This window comes from Necator americanus, chromosome IV (genome assembly GCF_031761385.1).
Source record: "Necator americanus strain Aroian chromosome IV, whole genome shotgun sequence".
NCBI lineage: Eukaryota > Metazoa > Nematoda > Chromadorea > Rhabditida > Ancylostomatidae > Necator > Necator americanus.
Genome location: NC_087374.1, coordinates 17,241,789 through 17,267,126, shown reverse-complemented (window position 1 = coordinate 17,267,126; position 25,338 = coordinate 17,241,789). Strand labels below are relative to the sequence as shown.

The 25,338-nt window shown below is 42.0% G+C and overlaps 2 protein-coding genes across 3 annotated transcripts; one reads left to right on the top strand and one right to left on the bottom strand.

Moving 5' to 3' along the window:
- Window positions 1-79: 79 nt before the first annotated feature.
- On the top strand, window positions 80-10,816 carry RB195_001634 (uncharacterized protein; the record flags this gene model as incomplete). 2 transcript variants are annotated; one of them, XM_064198520.1, is made up of 15 exons in its annotated part: window positions 80-113; window positions 204-233; window positions 464-493; window positions 2,050-2,082; window positions 2,159-2,187; window positions 2,222-2,374; window positions 4,074-4,189; window positions 4,249-4,341; window positions 4,469-4,564; window positions 5,039-5,156; window positions 7,296-7,366; window positions 7,438-7,543; window positions 7,611-7,745; window positions 10,471-10,611; window positions 10,757-10,816. In XM_064198520.1, 15 exons carry the CDS (start codon window positions 80-82, stop codon window positions 10,814-10,816), a joined length of 1,245 nt encoding a protein of 414 aa, XP_064054400.1. The 2 variants fall into 2 exon arrangements, with proteins under 2 accessions (XP_064054400.1, XP_064054401.1); XM_064198519.1 differs by having other exon boundaries at window positions 2,159-2,197; window positions 2,337-2,374.
- Window positions 10,817-11,315: 499 nt separating this feature from the next.
- On the bottom strand, window positions 11,316-25,127 carry RB195_001633 (uncharacterized protein; the record flags this gene model as incomplete). Its single annotated transcript, XM_064198518.1, has 13 exons — window positions 11,316-11,408; window positions 11,474-11,587; window positions 12,079-12,222; window positions 12,338-12,469; window positions 12,830-12,967; window positions 13,451-13,582; window positions 13,654-13,815; window positions 14,265-14,396; window positions 18,090-18,221; window positions 18,501-18,527; window positions 24,783-24,800; window positions 24,858-24,938; window positions 25,029-25,127. 13 exons carry the CDS (start codon window positions 25,125-25,127, stop codon window positions 11,316-11,318), a joined length of 1,404 nt encoding a protein of 467 aa, XP_064054399.1.
- Window positions 25,128-25,338: the final 211 nt, after the last annotated feature.

The window sequence follows — 25,338 nt, the reverse complement described above, 5'->3', positions numbered from 1 at the left end:
TTTTATCACGTCTCCGTAGTCTATTCATCCAGAGTAAGCACCATTTACTCCATTTCTTTCTGAAGTTAAGCCGTACACGATGAACGCACCAAAACTGCCAAAAAGAAGTAACAGTAAGTACTGTTTATCTAAGATGCGCACAAATGGAGATTAATTCCTGTCAAGCGGGAACTACTATCACTTCGAAATCTGTTCCGTTTTAGGCGGAACGTCTTCATCACGCTCCCCAACGAGTAAGCTACTGTTCAAATCTTAGCCTGTCCTATGTTTACCCGAATAACCGCGCAGTCGTTTGAGTGGGGCCGAATGGAAGGCAGAAAGGGGGAAGCAGAAACGCATCGCGGTCATCAGGAAAAACATAGGTACAGGACGCTACACATATAATGAAGAGTAAGGCTGTGAGCTCTTTGTTGCAAAAGGGGATTTTTACTTGGCTTTCTGTTGCTTAAAGCGGCTATTTCAGAACGAGCTGCAAGCTTAACGACATCAAACAGTATGTTTTCTATACATTTGACATTAATTTGTGTTACAAGTTAAAATTGTGTGGATCCGAAGTGACGTCTACATCAATATGAGCGTGTTATTTGGTTAAAGGCAGCATACCACGAATCTGAGGTGTTGCGGATTTGAGGTGAAGTATCCGTATACACGGTCGTAGATTATGGAGATGGGGTGATTCGGCTCATCTCTCCCTGCATCACTGCAAACAGCCACCTCCGGAATGCTGCTTCGTGCGACGCCATTCATTGCAAGGCTCTACCCTTTGCGCCGCCTCCGCCCTGCGATTCTTCGAAAATCAATTCGGACTGCCCCGATAGGCAGCAAGGGCATAGGCGTGTGCAAGAGGGGCGCGCTGCAATAGAAGGCATCGTACAAAACAGCATTCAGAGGCCGGTTGCTTGCAGTGATTCAGGAAGAGATGAGCGGAACCACTTCGGTCTCCATAATCTACGACCCCGTATACGGATACTCCACCTTAAATCCGCACCACCCCAAATTCGTGGTATGCTGCCATTAAGTGGACGGGTGTGGCGCAGTCGGTTAGAGGTCCGCTGTAGCCGCTTTCGCTGGTCCGAAAACACTAATGTGATTATCGGCTGGCCTCCGCAAGTCTTTGTATAGGCCAGCACGCGTCCCAAAACCTCAGACGATTACGAACTGCAGTAAAACGCGTTGGGGCTTCCCAAGTGGATTGATGCTCCAGTGACTTTATCCTTCTTTATCCTTTCATTTGGGTAATGGAACATCGTCATCAGAATATTATTCCGTTGAATGCTGGAACATAGAATGATGTGTTACGAGATAAGATATCATCATGAACGAAAACATGACTGGAAAGGATGGCTGACTGCGTATGCAGTCCAAACAACGTCCTGCGAGGAGCAGTCGACATATCAGTCCAGTGTTTTTATCCTCCTAGAGAAGTGTGGTACCAATTGATCAACTCTGGACACATGAAAGACTTGGTTGGTTCTCGGGTGGGTTTGGACCATACCTTCAGGAAGCACTGATAAAAGAAGGGAACGGAATCGAGGCTGTGACTGCGTGCTACAATGATGCGCTCGAAGTCACCTTCGAGCGTTTGGAAGCTATGGCGTTTTGCAAGCAACCGACTTCAGCAGTATTGCACCATAGATCAGATATTCCAGACAGGATTTGGCATTTCAGTCATATTCTTTTATTCTACTGCTCTCAACATATCAGGGTTAGTGGGTCTCGAACAGCAGAACGGATTTTTGAGTGATTTAGAGAGGAGGGAAGTGCGAACAAATGTAAAGAAGAGGAGCGTAAGTTGTGGTAAACGCGCATCGCCTCCACTTCGGGAGAGACAAGCGCTGGCGATATGATGGTTGCATGAATTCCTTTGCGCCTGTATTTTGTTACAAGAACACGAGGAGCAAATGCATTCCCTTTCAAGTCCACATTCCTTGGATATCGTGTCCACTTCCGCTCGCTTAGCGCGCATGGAAAGCCCTGCCAATTACTGTATTCATTGAACTGGCCTGTAAACACTCATACAAAGCTCACAAATAGCTTTTTCTCATTCAGAAGAAACGACTCCTGCTTCGCACCCTCTAACAAGTATGTCATCCTCATTACCTTACATTCGTATCATTTCGTTACTGAATTTTATGCTGCTTAAAGAAGGATACTTCAGAGCAGAAGTCACGATCACCATCTCCACCCGTTTCGCAGAGTAAGTTTTGTTGCATGTTTTCAGTTGCAGCTAACCAGCATACTTCGGACCGACTACCTCATAATTTCGGGACGTACGCCGCAAGCTCGCTCAACATCAATTGAATCGCCACAAAAACGTAGCCCAATCGATCTACTAGAAATCACTGTAAACAGTGTTATGGAAGACGTACAGGAGGTGAATTTCAATCAATTCATTTCTTGCTTTCGACTTCCCTGAACAAAAACTTATACTGTTGTTTTATTGCTTATTAGAAGCGTCTCAACGGATCCAACCATTGTTAGAATTAAAAGCGTCTTCACATTCGAGCAACCTCAAGCAACAAATCATTTGAAAAAAGAGATTTCGCAGTTGCAAATGATTTTCCTCCACAAATTAATGCTGCGAAACCATGGAAATGTTTTGCGCCGATTGTTTTCTTTACTGTTTGCTATGTTAGACAGTTAGTATTTGAAACCCTCAGAAAGTTTACTTCCTTCCTGTTTATCACGGCCAACCTGCCGATATTTTTACATCTGCTTCATCCTGGTTTGACTTCATGTAATCAAGTGACTTCTGGTACCTAAAGGAAAGAAGGAGAGACGGGGTATTTTAGTTTCGAATCCTTAAATATCAGGGGTAACTACAAGTAACCAATTATTACTACTGTCGAACATTTGCTTCACTCTAGTTCAGACCGTGAGTGCGTAAAGACGTGTTTTACAGCAGCAGAAAAAATTTGTGATGTGTATGGAGACGTACTGAAAGTTAATAACTGCTAACGCTGGTTTGGAAAATTTTCCAGCTTCAAAGGCACCCTCCCCCCTCCGATCATGGGTGGTGCGGGTTTCAGGTGGGTTTCACGGGGTTGTTGATTATGGGGAGGATGGTGATTCCGTCCATTTCTTCCTAATTGCCGTAAAGAACAGCCCGGAATATCTGTCTTCGAGCGTTTCGGGGCGCTATTTTCTACATTGGGTTCTATTGGAGCGCGCCAGCCTTGTGCACGGCCGCATCTTCCGGGCCGTTTTTTACGGCAATCAGGAAGAAACGGACGGAATCAGCTTCCTTCCATAATCTAGAACCTCGTACAGGCATAACTCACCTGAAACTCTTATCACCCCATATTCGTGGGGTAATGCCTTTAAAATCACTGGTGGAAACTGATCCCAAACTGGATATTCAAAAAATAGTGAACACTCTTCAGGCTAGTTGGTCAACAGTCCAGTGAAAACTTCAAGAAATTCTAGAGATTCACAGGTTGGGTATGCAGGTTTCGCTCTATCGCAGCACGATAATCCCAACACGCAGCAAGATTAACCCAGAAAACTGGGAGGTTGTAGCACATCGCTCATAATCTTCAGACGTAGCGCCATCCTATTTTCATTTCTTCCAATCGATAGAACAATCCCTAAGGAAGAAAAATTTTGAAAATCTCGTTGAAGTGCGAGCTTACCCAGAAATATATTTTTCCTCAAGGTCATAGTTAACGACGGAGACCATATAATCTACTAAAGATGAAATCAATTCTAAGTAAATTGTTTCCGCTGAAATGTTTGATTATTTTTGGGTACCCCTAACACATAATACCCGGCCTTTTTAAATTACCGTTTCTCAGTGGCAACCAGAACTTTTGGTTAGTTATCATTCCTTTAACGTATAAGCGGCAGCATCAATCCTTACCCGTACGCTCGTCGCGTGCTTTCTTTCAGAGCACGACTAAAGGAAGAGAGCGTGTGTGTCAAGCAGAGAAAGGGTGCGAGTTGCGACAGGAGCGTCGCGGCCAGCCGGTTGAAGAGAGTCGTTGCCAATTGCATGTGTTGCAATCTCTAGATTAATACAAAACGACGCAGTTGATTACGAACTCATGTAAAATATAAATTCATTTCTATTGCAGTCTAAAGTAATAGTGGCAGCATCATGCAAGGTTTATGAGCTAAAGAATTCGATCTGTCAAGCTACCGATGTGCTTGCCGAAAAACAACTCTTGATATACAAAAGTAAAGAGCTAAAGTGAGTTATTTCCAACGTTCCCCGTATCGTACTGCACAACTATAAGCTATGGAAATCAGAGACGACAGCGCGCCTATATCAAAGTATGGAATTACAGAAGATTGTGAGATAATGATGCATGTAAGAATGAATACGGGTAGCAAAACGGTAAAGTGAGCCTCTTTATAGATACGGTATTTTGTTGTTTTTGTATTTTTTATTGGAATTTGCAAAGACTAAAAAGACGGTTCGAAATACGAACTGGTCAAGCCTTTCTGACTTTCTAATTTATACATTTAGAGCGAGCAATGCTGTACTTTATGTTCCTCCATCTTTCCCTGAAGGAAGTGTTGACGAACTGAGGAGCAAAATCAAATCACTGACGAATATTCGAGGGTTAGTGTTTATCATTGCGGGTGACGGTATTACAACTGTGTTGACCTGAGTATAGTAGGTTTCGACTATGCTCAACCTGGTGATTGCGGAATGCGTTTCTGATTGGACCAGAGTTGAGTGAAGAGGGAGCACGCGTGTTAACACGAGGAAAGCGATGCGCTGCGTTAGATGCGTCGTTTGCTGCGCACGTTGAAAATATTTGGAATGGACTGTACGAACTTTCGAGGAAATTGGTGTCATGAGTTCATCTACGAGAAGAACTGAAATTAGAAAAAAGAAAATTGAATCAACTGCAAAAGAAGTAGAACAGCCGCATTACAGTCCTGCGGCAATCACGCTACTGAGAAAAAACATGGCGATGACTAGATTTTCTTACGGAAATCCATCTTTTTATCCGTTTTGATATGTTTCGCAGTTGTTATACGATTCATTTTTTCCTGTCAAAATTGCGTTGACTTTAATACTCTATTTCAGTGGAACAAAACATCGCATATATAAAAAGAAACAAGGCGGGAGTAAAGTAGACAAAAAACATACTGAATGGACTCCGCAGAAACAGTTCGAGCATGAGTTGACCAGGAATAAAATGAAGGTATATTGAAGCTTTCTTTTTTTCTTCTCTCCATAACGTACTTACCACAAAATACATCGAAAGGGACTTGTGTGGTTATTTTGTAATATTGTGTCTGCAAGGTTTTTAGATGGAACTCTTTACTTTCCTGACGTTTCGGCTTTTTTGCCGTCTTCAAAAGCCTAAATAGGAGATGATTGGAGCAATGCTACGTTTATCTATGGTTTATTTACCAAGTGCCACAATAACTTGGGTCAGTGTTTCGATAATCGTCCAAGGTAGTGAAAATAGAACCATCTACATTGAAAACAGTCTTACGTGCTGGTAGCACGCACTTGTCACTCAGTGTACCAGCGAATGAGTATTGCTGCATGTAGATCAGCAGCGACGATATAGATGATTTGATCTACACACAGAATATCAGACAGTTATAGGTCACAGCGGTACAAGTGGAAATAACTCATTCGCTATCGACAAGAATTCATTCCTATTATTTACTGAAGGGTTTCTTTTAAGAATCCAAAACGCCTCTAACGTCTTCCTTGCCGATGTTTCTGTTTCATGAGCCAGTATGAATTCGACGAAACATGTGAATGTATCGATCTTCTGCTGAATCTGCAAAAGGCGATGTTCATGCGTAACGGATGGGTCTAGGATGCCGCTTTCACGCCCAACGCGACGAAGATATCCGAATGCATTAGCTACGTTCGTCTGGGTCTCAATTGAACGAAGGTCGTATGAAGAACGACTAGGCTAAGCAGGAGGAGACGAGCGGCTTGGAGAGTGTATAAGAGCATTGAGGGTGTAGTGAAGAAGACCAAGAACACCCAGCTCCGTGCTCACCTCTTCAACACCACCGTACTTCCGTACCTATGCTTCGGAAACCTGTGCATTTCGCAACCAGGAAGAAAACGTGGTGAGCGACATTGAACGCGCAATTGAGAGAGTGATTATAGGAGTATCCCGCTTCACACATGTGAGGGAAGCGATTCGAAGTTCTCTCCTACGCCAGCGATCGAAGATTAGAGATGCCGCCGTGTTTGCCAAGGAAAGTAAAATAAGGTGGGCCGGACACGTGATGCGCTTTAAAGACAACCGTTAGACCAGAGCCGTGAGCGACTGGGTTCCTCGCGATATTAGGCGCACAACAGGAAGACCACCGATCGATAGTCAGACTTCTTGACAAAGTCCTTTAAAGAAAAATTTGATGCTACTCGTGTTTTACGTGTAAAAGAGGAACCATTGGGCGACTCTGGCACGCGATGGGGATAAGTGGAAGAATTATTGGCGCCCGCTCGACCAGCTCGAAGATTAACGGGAGTCAAGGTGATCAAGGTGATCAAGGTCAGCCAGTAGGACGTTTTTCACATCATAAACTTTGAGGCCCACAACGGAAACGATTGTGATGTGAAATGCGTTATACTGGCTCAAGAAACAGAAATATCGGCAAGGAGGATGTTCGAGGCGTTTTGGATTCTTGAATGAAACCCTTCAATGAATAACAGGAATGAATGTTTGTCGACAACGAATGAGTTCTTGCCACTTGTACCACTCTGTGACCTATAACTGCCTGATATTCTGTGTGTAGATCAAATCATCTATATCGTCGCTGGTGATCTACACACAGCAATACTCATTCGCTGGTATACTGAGTGGCAAGTGCCTGCTACCAGCCGCGTCACGTCCACTGGAACAACACGTAAGACTAATTTCAATGTACATAGGTTTCTGTTTTAACTACCTTGAACGATTATCGAAACACTGATCCAAGGTAGTGTGGCACTTGACGGGAAAAAGTAGCATTGCTCCAATAATCCCTATTTAGGCCTCTGAAGACGGCGAAAAAGCCGACAAATAGAGTTCCATCTAAAAACCTCCCAGACACACTTTTACAAAATATAGACAGAATATACCGAGGTTTCAAGATAAGAGAACGTTTGAACTACTCGTGTAAATTATTATATGATAAAGACGAGTTATGGTTTGTGCTAGAAGTTACCAAGACGACCACGATGCACTTCCAAAGCATCGAAGGTAATGGCCTAAAGAGTGCTTGTTGAGAGAGGCGTCCCCTGCTCTGAATGCGTCGCGGTCGCTCGATAAACATAGATGCCGATGATTATGCGCTTCTCTACATCTTTATAAGAAGAAAAGTTTCAGAAACTATTAAAAAGAAAGAGGAAGAAGATACTGAGCTATTCCCCACCCTGCCCATCCACGGGATCAATTAGGTGAATACATATTTCAAACAGTTTATTTGAAAAACGAGATCTTGGATGGATGATTTGTGTTAATATCGCAGGTCGTCAGCTGAAAATATTCCTCGTAATTTATCCAAAGAATCACTGGAGAAACCAAGCTTCGAAAAGAAAAGTGATCCGTACACGGTTACAGAACTCCAACTGAAGGTAATAATGTGCAATTAAATGTTCAGTTGCATGTTCATTTGAAGAAAATAGCGAACAAGTTTTTCAGACTTTCTTCGAACCTCCAGAAACGTTAGCGCAGATGGAGCGAGAAATGAAAGATCTTACATTACCTCCGTCAAATATGGAAGAATTGATTGCAGTGAAAACTAAAAGAGAAGAAACGTTGAAAACAACGTGTGGAGTACGTGCATCTTTTTTCTATCCTGGAATATCCAGGAAGTTCGGATAATATACGCTGACGGAGCTGTCTTTTGATAGATTAAAGACCGCCGAATAAGACACATACGATTCACTCCGTACCTCTTCATCTGTGTAACACCACAGTGCGTCTGTGGCAACGCAACGCGCTCTCTTCGATTTCGACTGTGATTACAGGTGTTGCGCTGCTGACAGTTGACAATATAAAGTAGTTGTAATAAACGCTCAAACTCTAATTTTTGAACGATGTAGTTGTTGGCAAGTGGATGAAATGTCCTCCACAACGTTGACGATAACGCTCGTGTGTTCTTGTTCTATACTCCTATTCCATGTTCCTGTTGTTCTCATGGTAGGAAGAGCGCAGTAGAACTCGTTTAGAGATTCCGGTGCGACTCCTTGGTTGTTGGTTCAAAATCGCCTTCAGCAAAATCTTTCATGTCTACTTGGTCGATGAACTAGACTAGTGCTAGACCTATTTAAGAGGGTAGAAAGGTTAACTGGATGCACAAGCTAGCCCCCGTAGCTCAGACACGCGTCCATGAACCTCTAACTTAACTCAGGATTGAAGCCGAGAGTGCTAGTGCATCTCCATCGGTCTGATTAAGCCAGACATCTTATCCTTCATTGAAGCCAACTCCTTGTGTTTTGTGATAGTGTGCCTGCGAGATTTTTAGTTGGAACACTTTATTTGCCTGACGTTTCGGCTTTTACGCCGTCTTCAGAGGCCTAAATAGAGGATGACTGGAGCAATACTACGTTTATCCCGTAAAGTGCCACACTACCCTGGGTCAGTGTTTCGATAATCGTTCAGGGTAGTGAAAACAGGAACCTATCTACATTGAAACTAATCGTACGTGTTGTTCCAGCAGACGTGGCGCGCAGTTGTCTCTCAGCGTACCAGCGAATGATTACTGCTGCGTGTACATCACCAGCGACGATATAGATGATTTGATCTACACACAGAATATCAGGCAGTTATAGGTCACAGAGTGGTACAAGTGGCAAGAACTCATTCGTTATCGACAAGCATTCATTCCTATTATTCATTGGAGGGTTTCGTTTAAGAATCCAAAACGCGTCCAACGTCTTCCTTGCCGATATTTCTCTTTCGTGAGCCAGTATAACGCATTTCACACCATAATCGTTCCATCTGTGGGCCTTATATCTATGCATTCCTATTGCTGTTATCAAACTTTATCGTCGTTTTCCTGCCATGTGTTCATTGATCCTCACTCCAATGTTCCTACCGGTTTCCCCAATGTAAGTTGCATTGCACATCAAGCACTCACTCGAAGACGTACTGTACGGCCATTAGCACATGCAAGTCAAGGCCAAGCACATACAATATGTCCGCATTACCGAAGAACCCGCACTGTAAATAGCAATGTTCCGCGCGAAAACAAAATTTCTCTTTGTCTTCCGTTTATCTCCGACAGTGTCAGTGCCGCTGTTCAGCGAAGCATTATCCAAGCACAATTACAAGACGACGTGATCTTGGTGAATATCCCAAATCCAAATATCAAAAGCCAGCTTGTTAGAAACAGACTATATGATAGATACCGCATCTGTGAAGGATGTGTTATTTGTCCTTACGGAAAAACAGGTGACGCACAAATGGGGACAATATATGAGGTTGAGTGCTTGACGTGCAATGCAACTTATATTGGGGAGACCGGTAAGAGTGTTGGAGTGAGTAATTAACATATGGAAGGAAAACGATGATAAAATTTGATAACAGCAATAGGAACGCATAGACATGAGGCCCACAAATGGAACGATTATGGTGTGAAATGCGTTATACTGGTTCACGAAACAGAAATATCGGCAGAGAAGACGTTGGGGGCGTTTTGGATTCTTAAAAGAAACCCTTCAATGAATAATAGGAGTGAATGCTTGTCGATAACGAATGAGTTCTTGCCACTTGTACTGCTGTGTGACCTATAACTGCTTGATATTCTGTGTGTAGATCAAATCATCCATATCGTCGCTGGTGATCTACACGCAGCAATACTCATTCGTACACTTAGTGGCAAGTGCGTGCTACCAGCCGCGCCACGTCCGCTGGAACAACACGTAAGACTAGTTTCAATGTAGATAGGTTTCTGTTTTCACTACCCTGAGCGACTATATAAACACTGACCCAGGGTAATGTGGCACTTGACGGTATAAACGTAGCATTGCTCCAGTCATCCTCTATTTAGGCCTCTGAAGACGGCAAAAAGGCCGAAACGTCAGACAAATAAAGAATTCCATCTAAAAACCTCGCAGGCACACTATCACAAAACATAGACAGAATATGCCGAGGTTTCAAGACATGAGAACATTCGAACTCCAACTCCTTGTTTAATTAAGCAGATATCTAATTAATATTTGCGTTTAATTTATTTCAAAAATGAACGTGGAGACCAGTTAAGATGGTGTTATGGTTTGACCTAGCAAATACGCGCGAATCGAACCACTAGTTGGTGGATCTTGAACGAATGTTGTACATGAGACATTTTTTTGAATCGGTATCCGTTAACAGAGAGGACATTTATGCAAGACACAAACCTTATTTGGTCAGAAAGCAAAGTTCTAGATTTTTTACATATTGTTATCGTTGCTGGAGTTCTAAAAATTTGATATAAAAGTCCGAAAACTCCGGTTTGGAGGAAATTTATGAGGCGTTTTCTTTAGAAAAAAAAAATCCTTTTCATCCCATTTTTTAGGTATGTCGTCGAAAATTGCACGTTACGGAGCAACAAATGGCTTGTGCGTGTTCCTATACATTCTGCAAGAAACATCGAGAGCCTGACAAACATTTTTGCAATATTGATCATAGGCATGCTGGTCGTAGCAAGATCCACAAGGTAGCTTTCCATTACCAGAAGTAGTTATGAGCTTGTTTTTTCAAGTGTTGTGAAAGTTGTAAAGATGTTTATGAAGCTAAATTCAGATATGACATAAAAAGGATGATTACTGTCTCAAATTTTCTCAAATAATTGTTAATTTTAGGAGAATCCAAAAGTTAGCGGAGGTGGATTACATAAGGCGAGGACACCTTCGAAAGGTTGATTTATGAAAAAAAAAGACTCGTCACAGTCTAAAATCCAAACAGCGAACAGTTAATAATTCTTCTGTGTATTTTTTCGGACAAGAAATAAACATAATTCTTAGTTCTGTGGTTGCAACAAGGACGGTAGGAAAAACCCATGTCGTCTCTTTTTTAACCTTGAGAAAAATTAAGGATTTGTTAGTGTTACATAAACGTTGATCACTCGATGTGCAAATAAATTGCAAATATTGGTTAGCAGGATCAGTTTCGACTACATCAATTTCGTTACTTATTTCTCTTTCTAATGTATGGCTACTGGACTACTGGTTTCAAAAAATTTTGCTTTGAGTTTCGAATGTTTCCATTATTTTTTTCTCTAGAAGGCATTGAGTAGGTCTATTGTCCCAACTAATCTGAAGTTACTACTCATAAACACGACAAGAAACACATCTACAAAGGAGAACAACGTTTATTTTTTCGTGTGAAAGAAATCGATTTGTGCAAATAATTGATGAACAGCTAGTAAGTTGACCATTTATCTTCATCTCGACTTTTTGGTCTTGCTTTCTTTTTATCTTCACCGAAAATATTAGCATTTATGGCTGCCAACGTCTGGAAAAAGTACAGCTGTAAAGCTTTATTTATGTAGGAGAACTGCAAGCATGAAAAATATTGACCTGATAGTTTGGATCATTCGTAGCGACAACCTTATGTTGCGCAGGTCTCTGAACTTTCGGCGCACCTCCAGCTCTACCCCCGGCGCCGCCAACACCACCGTAACCACCACCATCCTGCAATGGAGAATGCGAAATACTTCTAGGTACGGATCTTCATTCCATGAAGGAGGATGGAATTTATGGAATGAAGATTCGTACAACACACTGTAAAACGACTTCACTTTGACACAAAACCAAAGATACGCATAGTTGCCCTTCTTGTTTATTTTTATAGGTTCTTTTTCTTTCTTCAGATAAAAATTGATGTAACATAGATATTAATCGTAGATAACAATTCACTACAACTTCCCTACTCACAATTTCTCTATACTGAGCGCTTTTGTTTTCTGGAGAAGACGAAAAATTCTAATATAGATAGATAAGATATCCTAAGATATAGTTAAAACAGTGCATGGAGGCATACGCGTCTTATTGTTGTTTGTTTTCGTGATAACCGAAGCCTTTGGTAACTGCAGAGTTAAAATTTGAAATTGACCGAAGAAGGAGGCTTGGGAAGGGAAAACTTACTTGGCCTTTTGGAAAATAACAAAGCTATATGAATTTACCTTAGGTTTAAAAACGTCTTCATTCTTCATTCCAGCAAGTGTTTGATAGTTCGGATCAAATGTTGGAACTTTCCCGCCCCTAGCGTCTTTAGGAGGTCTAATTTTTAGATTTCCTCCACCTCTTGGGCCCTGGTCATCATCATCCTGAACAGGTATTTTCGGTGAAACCCGGTATGACTAAACGATTACTTTAATACTAGTTTATAACTTTGAAAGTCATATCTACAATGTTGTGCCCATAAAGCAAAGTTTGACATGCCTTTCGTTTGAAGACGTCATCATTGTTTAGACCAGCTAATGTCTGGTAATTAGGATCAAATGTTGCAACTTTGCCTCCTCCTTTGGGTGGTCTGATGTTCAATTTGCCTTCACCTGACCCTTTTTGCTCATCCTGTAACATTGTGATAAGAATATAACAACAAAAAAAGAAAGTATGACATATAGTCGTTAGTTGAACAAAGATTTGTAATGAAAAGTCAGGAAGAAAGGGTCCAAGCAATTAACAAGCTAAAAAAGAGAATGCTAAGAAAATAGGGAGAAAATGGTCAAAGAAGGTAAGGACGTTAATGGACTGTGAAAGACAGTAGCCTTTTGAAGAAGCGGAAATACCTTCTGTTTTGATTATAGCACTGATAATATATAACGAAAACCTACAAGTTTATGTATCGTCGTGCAGGAGATTGTCTAAGTGATGCAACACAGAAAGATAATTATGAGCTATCAGGTGAAACTGGAATACTTGTAAAATAACCTTTCGTTTGAAAACATCATCATTATTCAATCCTGCAAGGGTCTGGTAATTTGGATCAAACGTTGCAACTTTTTTTCCTCTGGTGTCTTTAGGCGGCCGAATGTTTAGGTTGCCTCCAGCTAGTCCTTTTCCTGTGCTCTGTAATCTTTATTTTACTGAAGTTAGAAGCAGGATGAAATATTGTAAGAACCATAGAAAAGTTGGCGTGCAATGTTCCAGCTGCCTGATTGCGACGCGTCAACCGTTTTTTCCTGTCCGAAATTTCTTTTTATTATACTTGGCTCTACGCTCCACTTTAGACAATAAAGTATAAAGGATAAAAAGTCTTGCGTTGGTCAATCCGCTTGGAACGCGCCCCCGTTCACTTCAATTCAGGATCGTTTGTGGTTCACGAACGTGTGACTGGCCTATACTATGACTTGGGTGGCTTGCTGATGTGCCAAATAAGTGTTTTTATCCTCCCAGGTATACCTGGCACCAATTTATCGACCCCAGGGGAATGAGAGGCTTGGTGAATACTAGGTCGGATTCGAACCCCCGATCCATGGTGCAGAGAGCGGAACCTCTAACCGCTACACTACACTCGCACATTCTAGGCAATAGAACCGAATAAAAGATTACCTTCGGTTTGAAGATGTCTTCGTTCTTCAGCCCCGCAAGGGTCTGATAATTCGGATCAAATGTCGCAACTTTTCCTCCCCTATTATCTGTTGGTGGTCTAATTTTCAAGTTACCTCCGCCACCTCCACCACCCTTGAATGATATAAGTTGTCCTTCATAAAGAAACAAGAAACAGGCTACAATCCTAGAGTTGAGAGGCTTACCTTCGGTTGGAACACTTCATCGTTGTTAAGTCCTGCCAGTGTCTGATAATTGGGATCAAACGTTGCTTTCATTCCCGTATCAGCAGGTGGACGAATTTCGAAGGCACCTCCTCCACCAGCATCGCCACCACCGCCACCACCACCGAACGGTTTCCCGCCATCCTTTAAAGTTCTCTTATTAAGCACCACCTAGCTCTTTTTTTCCGGGTGAACCCGGAGTACGATAATTGACAGATTATTCTTTATTATTAATTGACAGATCTTTCAGAATCGAAAGGAAGGCGACTGTATCGGGTGCAATATACGCTCATAGTCTATAACCGTCTGCATTTATTGACGTCATTCCTTATCCAGTTTTGATTGGCGAGAACATTTCGGGTACTGTACTCCGTGAGAGATTCAACCATGCTGTTTCTTTCGTTGACGCTCATTATCAAAAATATAGAGTATAGGTGGTCGACGTGAAATTGTATAAATCTTGCAAACAGTACTGCCACAGTCCTTCCGATTTCTGCATTTCTCAAAACTTAGGAATTTAATGGTTGATGTACTACTAAATGTTCAGATTATTACTGCTTTTGATCTCTATATTGGGAAACTCTTTCACTTACTTTGGCTTTGAAAACATCATCGTTGCTGAGTCCGACTAATGTCTGATAATTAGGATCGAACGTTGCTCTCATCTTTGTTTCCGCTGGTGCTCTAATGTTGAGACGAGGAGCAGGAGGTGCGGGCGGTTTCTCCTATTAGAAAACAAATAAAACATAAATAACATACACCAAGGCAATAACGCCGAAACGTTGCTGTTAATAAAGATAATTACCAATCTTGGCCACAGCTAAAGCAAATCAATAAAAAATCTACTATTCCAACATGCCTGCCAGGATTCAAAGACAGTCGAACATGGAAAAAACACATATCCTCTCTCCCATATGCTTGATCATCTGGATCACTTTTACTCCCGTTCTTTCTATTTGCTCAAGCGTGCGCCGGCAATACCTCCATCTGTCCCGATCGTATGCAAGAGTCGCGTGTTTTCTCCTTTCGCGTAGGACACGCAGATTATCAAATTTTTTCTTCAAAGGACTTTGTCAAGAAGTCTGACTATTGGTCGGTGGTCTTCCTGTTGTGCGCTTAATATCGTGGAACCCGTTCGCTAATGGCTCTGGCCCAGCAGTCATCGTTGGAACACATCATGTCTCCGGCCCACCTCATTTTGCTTTCCTTGGGAAATGCGTCGCCTCTAATCTTCAGTCGGTGATGCACGACGAAACTTCGAGTCCCGTCCCTCACTTGTGTGAAGCAGAATGCTCCTATCACCACTCTTTCGATTGTTCAATGAGCACACTGCATTTTTTCACTGCATCATCCTTGACGCTCTTACGCAAGCCCATCTCTCCAGATAAACGTGCCTGGCGCATTCGGATTCCGCAAAGCGTACAAAGGGCATCCGGGACCCATCCGTTTCTCATGAAAATCGTCTTTTGCAGATTCATTTGAACACCGATGCATCTCCATGTTTCGTCAAATCCGGACAGCATTTGTTCCGCTTGGCTGATTTTAGAGGTTATCAAAACAACGTCATCAGCAAACCGCAGATAGTGTTGTTTCCGACTATCGACCCTAACTCCCATGACGCCTCAGTCCAACTTTTGCACTGCGTTCCCGGAAGAGGCCGTGAAAATATTCTAAGTGATCGATGATGATATTCTTGTAGAATGATGAAATGCCGGTCACAAAGGTACATTATAACTTTCGAAGTACCTTTATGCACTGAGTAAAGACGCCTTGGTTTTTCAAAGCTTCCATGGCCGCTTCCATCTCAACTGAGTCAAAGACAATTTTTTAGTCGATGAAGGAGAGACGTAGCGACATCTGTACTCTCACGATAACTCGACGAGTTTCGAAACAACGTTGAATCTGGTCAACCGTTCTGAATCTTCTTGGAAACCCTGCTTGCTCTCTTGGCTGCCTTTCATCTAATTTTCCTTCATTCCTGTTGATAGTCACCAATGTCATGTGGGTCCCTCTTCTTATACAACAACACGGTGTTGCTGGTCTTCAACTGTTTAAACAAACAAAGAAACACTGGCTTCCTTCGGGGTTGGGAACAGCACTATTTCTTATCAACACGATATCATGTGGTACTTCGAAGGGTCTTGGTACGGTAATGTACTTAATAATGTAATAATGTACTTAATATGTCCTTCCTTCAGACAATGAGGAGGCAACTGGGGATGGCTGTCGAAGAGATTAGGGTAGAAGTCGTAGATGATTTTCTCTATTTCCCTTCTTGATGCAGAGGTTGTTCCAGTTGAGTAGCACCGCACATTCATCTTCGTCTTGCGATTGGCGAATTCGCGATGTGCACAGCGAATGCTCTTTTGCGCTTCTGCAGCTTTGACCGGCACTTCTGCTCTTTTCTTAAAGCCTTCTTTTATTGCCTCTCTTCAAAACTTTGCGTGACGTGAGTTCTCGGTTACTTGTGACCCGTGCAGCTCCACAATGGCGCATTAGTTCAGGAAGTTCTAAGGACAGGTGTCTCTTAGTGGTTTTAAATCTCCTTGCTTTCTTCGCACAGTCGTGAACGAGCCGATCGTACTCCTCGTCGATGTTATCCATTGCGTTAGTTTCAAGAAGTCTGCCAGCGTAGAGAACAGATGCCACTTATTGACGGTACTGGGACTTCGCTCTTTGAACTTTGCGACCGTTTCTCTTTTTCTTGTGAAGAGAAATCTCAATCGAAGGAGACGATGGTTCAATTCCGCATGGAACTTTGGTACAACAGCCTCATCCCACAGGCAACATCTTTTACTGATGAAGATGTTGTCTATTTCGTTAAGGTGGCCTCCACCGGGCGATTAATACGTTACAGCAGAGAAGAGGGCTTCTGAAATTGCAAGTTTCCGTGGATGTTCGCATGATGAACTCGGAATGCCTCTCCTCTTGGTCATTTCATTATAGACCCTAGGTCACAATGTGAAGTTCCTCATTTGTTCTTCCAGGACTTTTCTGAGGTTGAAATCACCAACAATACCTTTGTAGTATATGTGATATATATAATCTTCTCTGAAGAACCTCTCTATGTCCATAAAGAAAATTTCGATTTCTTTTTCTTCGACGATGGAGCATAACCGAAGAAAAGAGACGAAGCTGGCGTTGATCCACATCTTCTCAAATGTCGAGGTTCTATACGGCTTTCGAGCTGTTCGAAGGAGTCGAAGTTCTTTCTTATACTCATGTTGACGAGGACACAAACTCTACCAACTACTCAAGTGTCGCATGTTCCTAAAGACAGTTCCCCAATTTCATAAACGGCGCGCAGTGGGTACTGTTATCTAGTCTCGGTCAGTTTGATGACCCTGCAAATAGACTTTCCAGTTTTCATCATCTAATCTTCAATGACCCCATCCGATGCTAACGTCATTCGAGTCCTTTTCCGTTTCGATGAACTAGAGGACTCCTCCAACCCCGTCCTTCCTAGTGTTACCGTACCATGGTTTGCTTCGATGTCAGGAGACTCTTATTACTGTAACATACATATAATTTCAAAACCCATGGCCAGGGTGCCGGCCTCTAGTCCCATCCGTTTTGAGGGAGCGTTGCATTCTCAGTAGACAAATGGAGCTTATTAGGTGGAAGTGACTCCGGACCGCCTCCCTTGCACCCCAGTCACTTCATTGCAGGCTTTTGGCCGATACACAAACATGAGTCGATCCTGGCACACAGGGAGTCCCCTGAATTTAGCCTACGCGTCAGAGCAGGGTCGCGTTTGACCGACAGCGACGCGACTAATTGGCTTTAGATACATACATGGATAAACGTTTAGACACTGATTATCGTGGAATGAATTATGTATGTTTATTCGTAGGTTGATCAACACACAAACAACATGAAGTCATCTGTGAAGGGTTTTCATTTTTTTACTGCTACTGGGATGGCTTTAGGTTGCACTTGTATCTTATTTTACTCTTTTTGCGTTTTTTTTTCGCGTCCCTAATGTCTCATACATCACCTTTTCTAGTTCTGCACACTGCACCCTTTTGCCCATATTACATTTTTACTGGCATTTAATTACCCACGTATGAAGTAACTCTTTTGTACTACTAGCTGGTGAATGACAGACAAAACCGATCTCAAATTACCGGCGCTTGCTTCTTATCAATGGCTATAAAAGTCACTAGCATGCGTGAGGAAATAAGTCGAGGAACCAAATGGGCGCATGCTCTCATAATGAGAAAGTTTGATATCAAATAGAACAGGAGAAAGGAATTTCAGAATCTTTCAAAAGTCAAGTCACTCACTGAATGGTATAATATGTCGTGTAGTTGAAAATGAATGTATACATCATTACGGAATTGGAATCGTATCGAAACTCAACAGTTCACTATACTCAGGGCATCGGCTTAATTTTTACATCGAGTCTATTAAATCACCTCGTCAGACATTGGTCCGCCTACGCCTTCACGTTGTTGTGGCATTCTTTGTATTTGCATTCTTCTTGTTTTAGCTCTTCTAGCTCGTCGCTTTTTATTGCTTCTGCTGCTTCGTGTTAACCGTCGAGGAGCCTTAACTTATTATAAGAGTCTGTAACATAAATGGAAATATTTTTTTTTATTTTGATGAAGTGAGGCTGATCGCCACTGAAGAGGAAATTAGCCAAACTCGGAACAAAATACAAAATCAGGCAAAATCGTGTATACGCGAAAAAGACCCATCAAAGTTGTTTTCGGGGAAGGAAAGTGCATTGATGTTATTTTAAAAAATCTGAAATCTAATATTATTTCAAATCTTTGTTTTGAACATTTCTTCATTAACGTCCTGTCACGAAAAAGAACATGACTTACGCTTCCTCCATCATCATCGCTGACCTCCTGGAATATGCAACTTGGTTATCGTTCTCTTGGTTATTGGTAATATAAACTTTGGGCTTTCATTATATCATCAAATAGTTCAAAAAGACTAATTGCTGTTTGTAGCCTAGAAGATTTTGGATCGGATAAACTAGGATCGGCTTGTCAAACATCGCAAAGAATTCACCCGTCATGAATATGCAGTTATCTCTTCTAGGCTTCAAAGCACTTTGGACAACTGCCAATCGCGTGGTAAGGTTTTTTTGTTGGGGGTCCTAAAGAGAGAGGTTGCAAAGGATCCTCACTCTTTACGACCGCAAAGGAAGGGGGCGGGAAGGGAATGGGCGGTGGGCAGTAATGAATGGAGGATATCATGATCACTAGGACAAAATATTACATAATATTAGACAATTACATACATAACAAAATATCATGATCATGCTATGTAATAACGGGATTATTCTGTCACGTGTGTGCGTGTGCGTGTACGTGCGTGTGTGTGTGTTTGCCTGTGTGTCACGAAATTCGAAAAAGGAGGTGCAACGGCCCCTGCAAAGGAACTGCAATTGAACTGCGACGCAAGAAAGCTATAAAATGGGGTGCGGCAGGTCCACCGGCGTCGAGTTGGTTTCGCCATGACCATAGTGCTCATTGCTCTATGACTTCGTGCATCTGTTTCCTTGCACGTCTGCCTCAGGTTGGTAACGTGCCTTCCTCAGAAAGTGGAAACACGAATGAAAACCGCTGCTTAAATAGTGCAGTTTACATGATATGACGTGAAACGTTATCTTTATCACTGCGATGATGTTGTTCACGTCATTTTATGTTAAAACATCATTCTGTGATAACTATTTTGGAGAAAACAGGGAGGAAACTCATACCTAGAGTAATGCTTTCAAATTGTGTCTAAATTATGTTGGTATCGAAGGAGTATTTAAACATGAAGTTTAAACGATCTCCAAATGTGGAACTGATGCATTTAGAAAGAAATCTATGAAATCTTGCGCCTAATTTTATACAAAAAAGAAGAAAGTACTTTTAGAAAGGCCACAATCTAATTTGACAGCAAATGCCGTTGCTATTAATTTTCATTGATCAGTGAACTCGCCCGAAGCGCCGCAGAATGTCTGAAGTCCGTTCAGAGTGGTTACACTGAATAATATTAAGTGGTTACATCCATTTCAAAATAGTACATTTAGCTTCAGGCGAAGGACAGTATGGAAGCAGCAACTTTTTGTTTTGAAAATGTATAACGTGTTGACAATGTAACAATGAGTTCGACACCCGGCTGAGTCACATTCTTGCAAAAGAAATTGGACGCTGAAACTTCTCCAAAGAAATGAAGAATTGTAAGTAATTGTAAGTAGATGTAATTAGTTTAAAGTGGAGTTAATGGAATTTAATGATCAAAAAGATCTAATACTATGCACATTGTTAGCTCTGGAATACCGGAATAGCTTCGTGATATGAAGACAGAGAAATACTCTGTAAGGTTTTCATAGAAGAAACTTTGCCTTACAAAGCATTCACAACGCTGTTTTCTGCGACCTCCTAGTTTTTTTGGACGTTAAATGGAATTGGAATTTAAATAAATAAATTGGAATTTTTGACTTTATTTTGGACTTCTCCCATCTAAAATTTGAGAGGACCAAACAAGCCGGAAAGGAGAAATTCAGAATCTCGGCATATGGAGTCTTTCTTAGTCCCTACATCTGAATTTATGAGTGCTCCCCCACCCTCCCCCCATTATTCAGGAATGGAAAAGCTTGCCGAAATCCCGATTTTTGCTTGTGCGTTGAGAACTAAGAGTTTGAGCAAAAAATTAATTACTCGGAGTAACTTAGTGCGAAGCAAGTCTCCTTTCAGTTTATTGTAGACAACGATTTTCTCTCTCAGATCCTACATCAGTCGATCTCCAGGGCCTCGCCGTTTTTTTTTCCAAATTTTCGATGGGAAAAATATTGGAAAGTGATACTTTCTTATCTTTTTCCATCTAAACTCCAAAAGAATGGGAATTCGCAAAAAAGAGCGCTATAACTATTTCGTATAGCGAACTTTCTTCTCTGAAAAAGTACCTGAAATATTACCCTTCGTCTTTTTGTCGCGAAGTTATTTGCGATCTTCAGGACCTTCAGGAATGTGCACAAAATGTGAGCTTTTTTAGACATTAAATTCTATTAAATCCACGTTTAAACCGCTGCAAACCACGTATAATTAAACCAGTCTGAGCGCCCGGCTAAAGCCGAACCTCAGACTTCCTGTGGTGTTTCCTTCGCTCGCCATCACTGTTCAATGAAAATTAATAATAGTGACATTTTCTGCAATGTAATAATTGTGCTTTTCTAACAACGCCTTCTTCTTTTTTTTTTTTTTTTTTTTTTGAAAATATGGGCAAAAGACTTCATAGTTTTCTTTCAATTCGCGTCATCTCTACATTTGAAGAACATTCAAACTTCAGCTTCAAACATTTCTTCAATACCAACATAATTTAGATACAATTTGAAAACATTACCTTAAGTATGGGTTTTCTCCTTCTATTCTCCCCAATAGCTATCACAGAATGATGTTTAACATAGAATGACGCGGAGGACATCATTGTACTGATAAAGATAACGTTTCGTCTCAGATTACGCAAACTGTTTGCTACTACTTAAGCGGACGGTTTCATTCGTGTTTTCATTTTGCGAGGAAGGCATGTACCACCCTGAGGCAAGCGTGCAAGGAAAGACAGATGTGGAGGAGTCACAGAAATGAAGCGCAGCACGGGCAGCGCCAGCGGCACTGGCTATGAAACGGTTGCAACGAACCTTTTACTTTTCTCAACATGCACACGAAATTACTGCGCGATGCAGTTGCACTATGATGCAGTAATCCCACGTTGTTGGACCCGCTTCACCCCATCCTACCGCCTTGTGGCGCGGGCGCACCAACTCGGTGGACCCGTCGCACCCCATTTTATGGATAATTGGCGCCGGCGTACCAATCCGACGCCGAGTGGACCCGTCGCACCCCCCTTTTCGAATTTAGTGACACACAGACAAACGCACACAGACACACGCACAGACAGACACACACACACGGAGAGACAAACAGACACACACAGAGACACACACAAACATATACACGGAGAGACAGACACAAACATACACATGCGGAGAGAAAGACAGACACATGTACACACACAGAGACAAATAGAGCGACACACACACGGAAAGACAGACACACACAAACACACAGACTAAGCTCGTTATTACATAGTACCAATCCGAACGTCCGGCTAAAGCAGGACTTCAGACTTTTCTGTCATGTTCTTATCGCTCGCCTTCACTGATCAATTAATCAAAATTAGTCGAAAATTAATAGTTGTAACATTTTCTATTAAATCAGAATTCTGCTTTTCTAACAACGTTTTCTTTTCTTTTCTTACTATAAATAAAGGTGAAAGATCCCATAGTTTTCTCTCTAAACGCGTCAGTTCTACATTTTGAGAATATGCAAAGTTCAGCTTCAGACACTCCTTCGATACCAATATAATATAGACACAATTTTAAAGCATTGCCCGAAGTATGGGTGTTCTTCATCCTTGCTTCCACTTTTTCAGGGAGGCATAATACCAACCTGAGGCAAACGTGCAAGGAAACACACACACACACACACACACACACACACACACACACACACACACACACACACACACACACACACACACACACACACACACACACACACACACACACACACACACACACACACACACACACACACACACACACACACACACGCGCACGCACGCACACATACACACACATACATACACATACACACACACGTGACAGAATAAGCCCGTTATTATATACCATGATCATGATATTATGCAGCTTAATCAGTATTTAAAAATAATTCATTGATTTTTTAGAGTAAAAATGGAAATATTTAAATACCAATATTTCAACATTCCACTAAATTTGCTTCTCCTACAATTTGGCGTTTCTCCTCTTCTGCCAGCTACCGAATTTCACATTTTCCACCTGTCATTCGGCTAATTTTCGACTATGGTTTCTCGAAACATACGAAATTTCGAATATGTTAAATTGATGGTGTCATGTGAATAGAAGTTGAGTTGTGTCTTGTTGATGTGGTTACAGCACCATCAGCACTTCTTTTGGTCAATCTTGAAAACGTTGACGATATAATAATGTCCACTTCAAATGGCAGTACGAATTGCGAACATTATATCAGAACTAGCTGTCGCCTACGGATCATGGCTTCGATCTGACAAATGTAAACAGTTTTGGGTCTTCTCGAGACCTAGAGCGGACATCATGATGGACGAGTAACCAGTTGAATTTGTGGATCAATTGTGTTATCTGGATTTCATGTTGGAAAACGACAGCACCTTCGAGAAAGTTATGCAACAAAGACACCTCGGCGATTCGGACAAATGGGGGGGGGGGCTTTAGTAGCATCGTCTCCAGCGATGCGACGGAGAAACTCGACTGCATGAATATACTGTTACGCGGCTACTTACACACTTTGGAACGCCATTACGAAGAACTTCACACAACAGTAGATGTGGTGTAACGGTGGATGAAAATGATGTGGAAATGTCAATAATTGACATCAACGTAGACATAGAAACCGTCTTTTCTCGTCATATCACAAGAAGACTGTCAAATTGCCTTGTCTAAGTTAGCTTTGAGGACGTTCTCAGGAATGTGGAGTTCACGTGGAGTTCTTGGTGTAGATTACGGATAGGATCGTGGCCCCGCTCAATTCCTCGTAATCGTCATGAGAAACAGCGTGGGAACCGCTTTAATGTCTATGGCGTAGGTTAGGACGTGGTTTTCATGTTTGCGTTCCAGCTCCTTCAGCAGTCCATTTATTGGCATTCATTCGTTTTACTTTAATAGGCGGCTTTAATAGGATTTTATTAAATCAGCCTCTCACTCGTGGATGCGTGCACAGAGATAGCTCGTTCTAGCGTGTTTCGTGGGAACCAGTGCGGTTCACTTCTTGGGATTACTAGAGGAATTGAGCGGGACCACATTCATTCTCGTAATCTACACGAACTCTATCTGTACCCACAAAGACCCAGCTTCGTGATACGCTGTCTCGAGAGGAACCGTCTGCGCCACGGTAATTCCACAAAACTTCGCTACGGCGCTGGAATCCAGCCACCAGAGCCTGTTCTTGCACGGATAAATACAAATAAAGTGAAATCATTGCCATTTCGTTTTCTGGCCATGCTACCCAAGGGCTAACTGGTTTTCCCGTTCTCCTGAACTCGTTAAAATGGCAGTTCGTTGCCAGGCTTAAAGATAGGCAGAGAGGAGCGGAGGTTCGGCTCCTCTCTACCTTATTGTAGTTTGAAAAAAATAGCGTGAAAGACTCCGTTTTTCACGACGATTTCAGTTGCAGCGCTCCACTTTCGTACACGTGCTGCCTCAAGCTGCGCAGCGGTCGAAAGCCAGTGAGTTCTTCTCGACAGCCTATTTATGTGAAACCTGTGAACGGGTTGCTAACGGGACCAAAACGTATACATACAGGAGCGTTCTAACATTCCTCGCAAGCTCTAGAGCGCTTCCCACGCCGTTTTTAGATTAACGAGAGGAGCCCTTCATCTTGCAATCTACAACTGCATCTCTTACTTTTGCCGTGGATCCCCTCACCACGCCAGATTCGTGGTACGCTGCCTTTAATCACTGGTTGGATGAGCATATCTAGGGTCAAGGCGGACATATGTGTATTTCCGCTGCATGACTTCTTTGTTTGCAATTATCATCATACCGATAATGGTCTCTTATCGTAATCTCACTGCAACTCAAGTAGTTATGGGTATGGCCCACGTATAGTAGTTGTTGCTTGATATCTGTTGCATAAACTTCGCCTTGGTACTGTCCGGTCATCTGTAGCAATGAAGACATGCTGGACCACCCATTATTCTTCGGAACGATACAGGCCAAGAACCCAAGAGTCTACGCGCCCAACACAAAAATGAATTTCTGATGAGATAACGGTATATCCGACATCCGTTTGTTAGCCAGAGCGCGTTTATTCACTTGGATAAAACATACTACATTCAGGAATAGATGTACTGCGATGATAGGCTCGCAGTCAACTGGGAGAAGTTGAAAACTATGTCGCATTTGACAATGCGACATAGTTTTCAACTTCGACAGCAATCCGAGCTCGATAATGCACTATAGATCAAGTCGTTTGGATAATACGGTGAAAGAAAGCCTTTCTGAGATCAAATTTCTTCAGCTCGAAACGTACCAATCCCATTTGTTCATCCTATAACAGTCGTGTCATAAAGGATTTTCTGGGTTCACTTAATAACAAGCAACTCACCAATTGTTGCGGTTTAGAGCATAAAACAAGCTTCAGTGTGGCGAGAACAATTAACATACTCAGCATATTTTGCAGTAAAACCTAAACAGAGTGGCTAGATTAAAGTCCACGATCATGACTCTTTAGTAACGAAAGTTTATGTCTGTTGTGACTTCTGTCCTCTTGACTCACATTGGTGGATATCATCCCGTTAGTAGGCAGGAATTGAGCCAGCCCGGCTCCCGCAAAAGAATGAGCACAACTGAACAGCACCCCAAGGGAGTCTTTCATTATTTATACAACTTAAAAACAAACATGAAATATAGACTATTATTCCTGGGTAAGGAAAAAATATGCATGTTAAAAGATGTGACTGGCTGAGTAATGTATAAGTGCAGTCTTCTTCATAAATGACCTAATGTAGCAACCTCAAGCTACAGATTGAATGCACCAATCGTCCCAAATTTTCGATTCAAAACTAAGCATGGTGTTGCCAAAACGA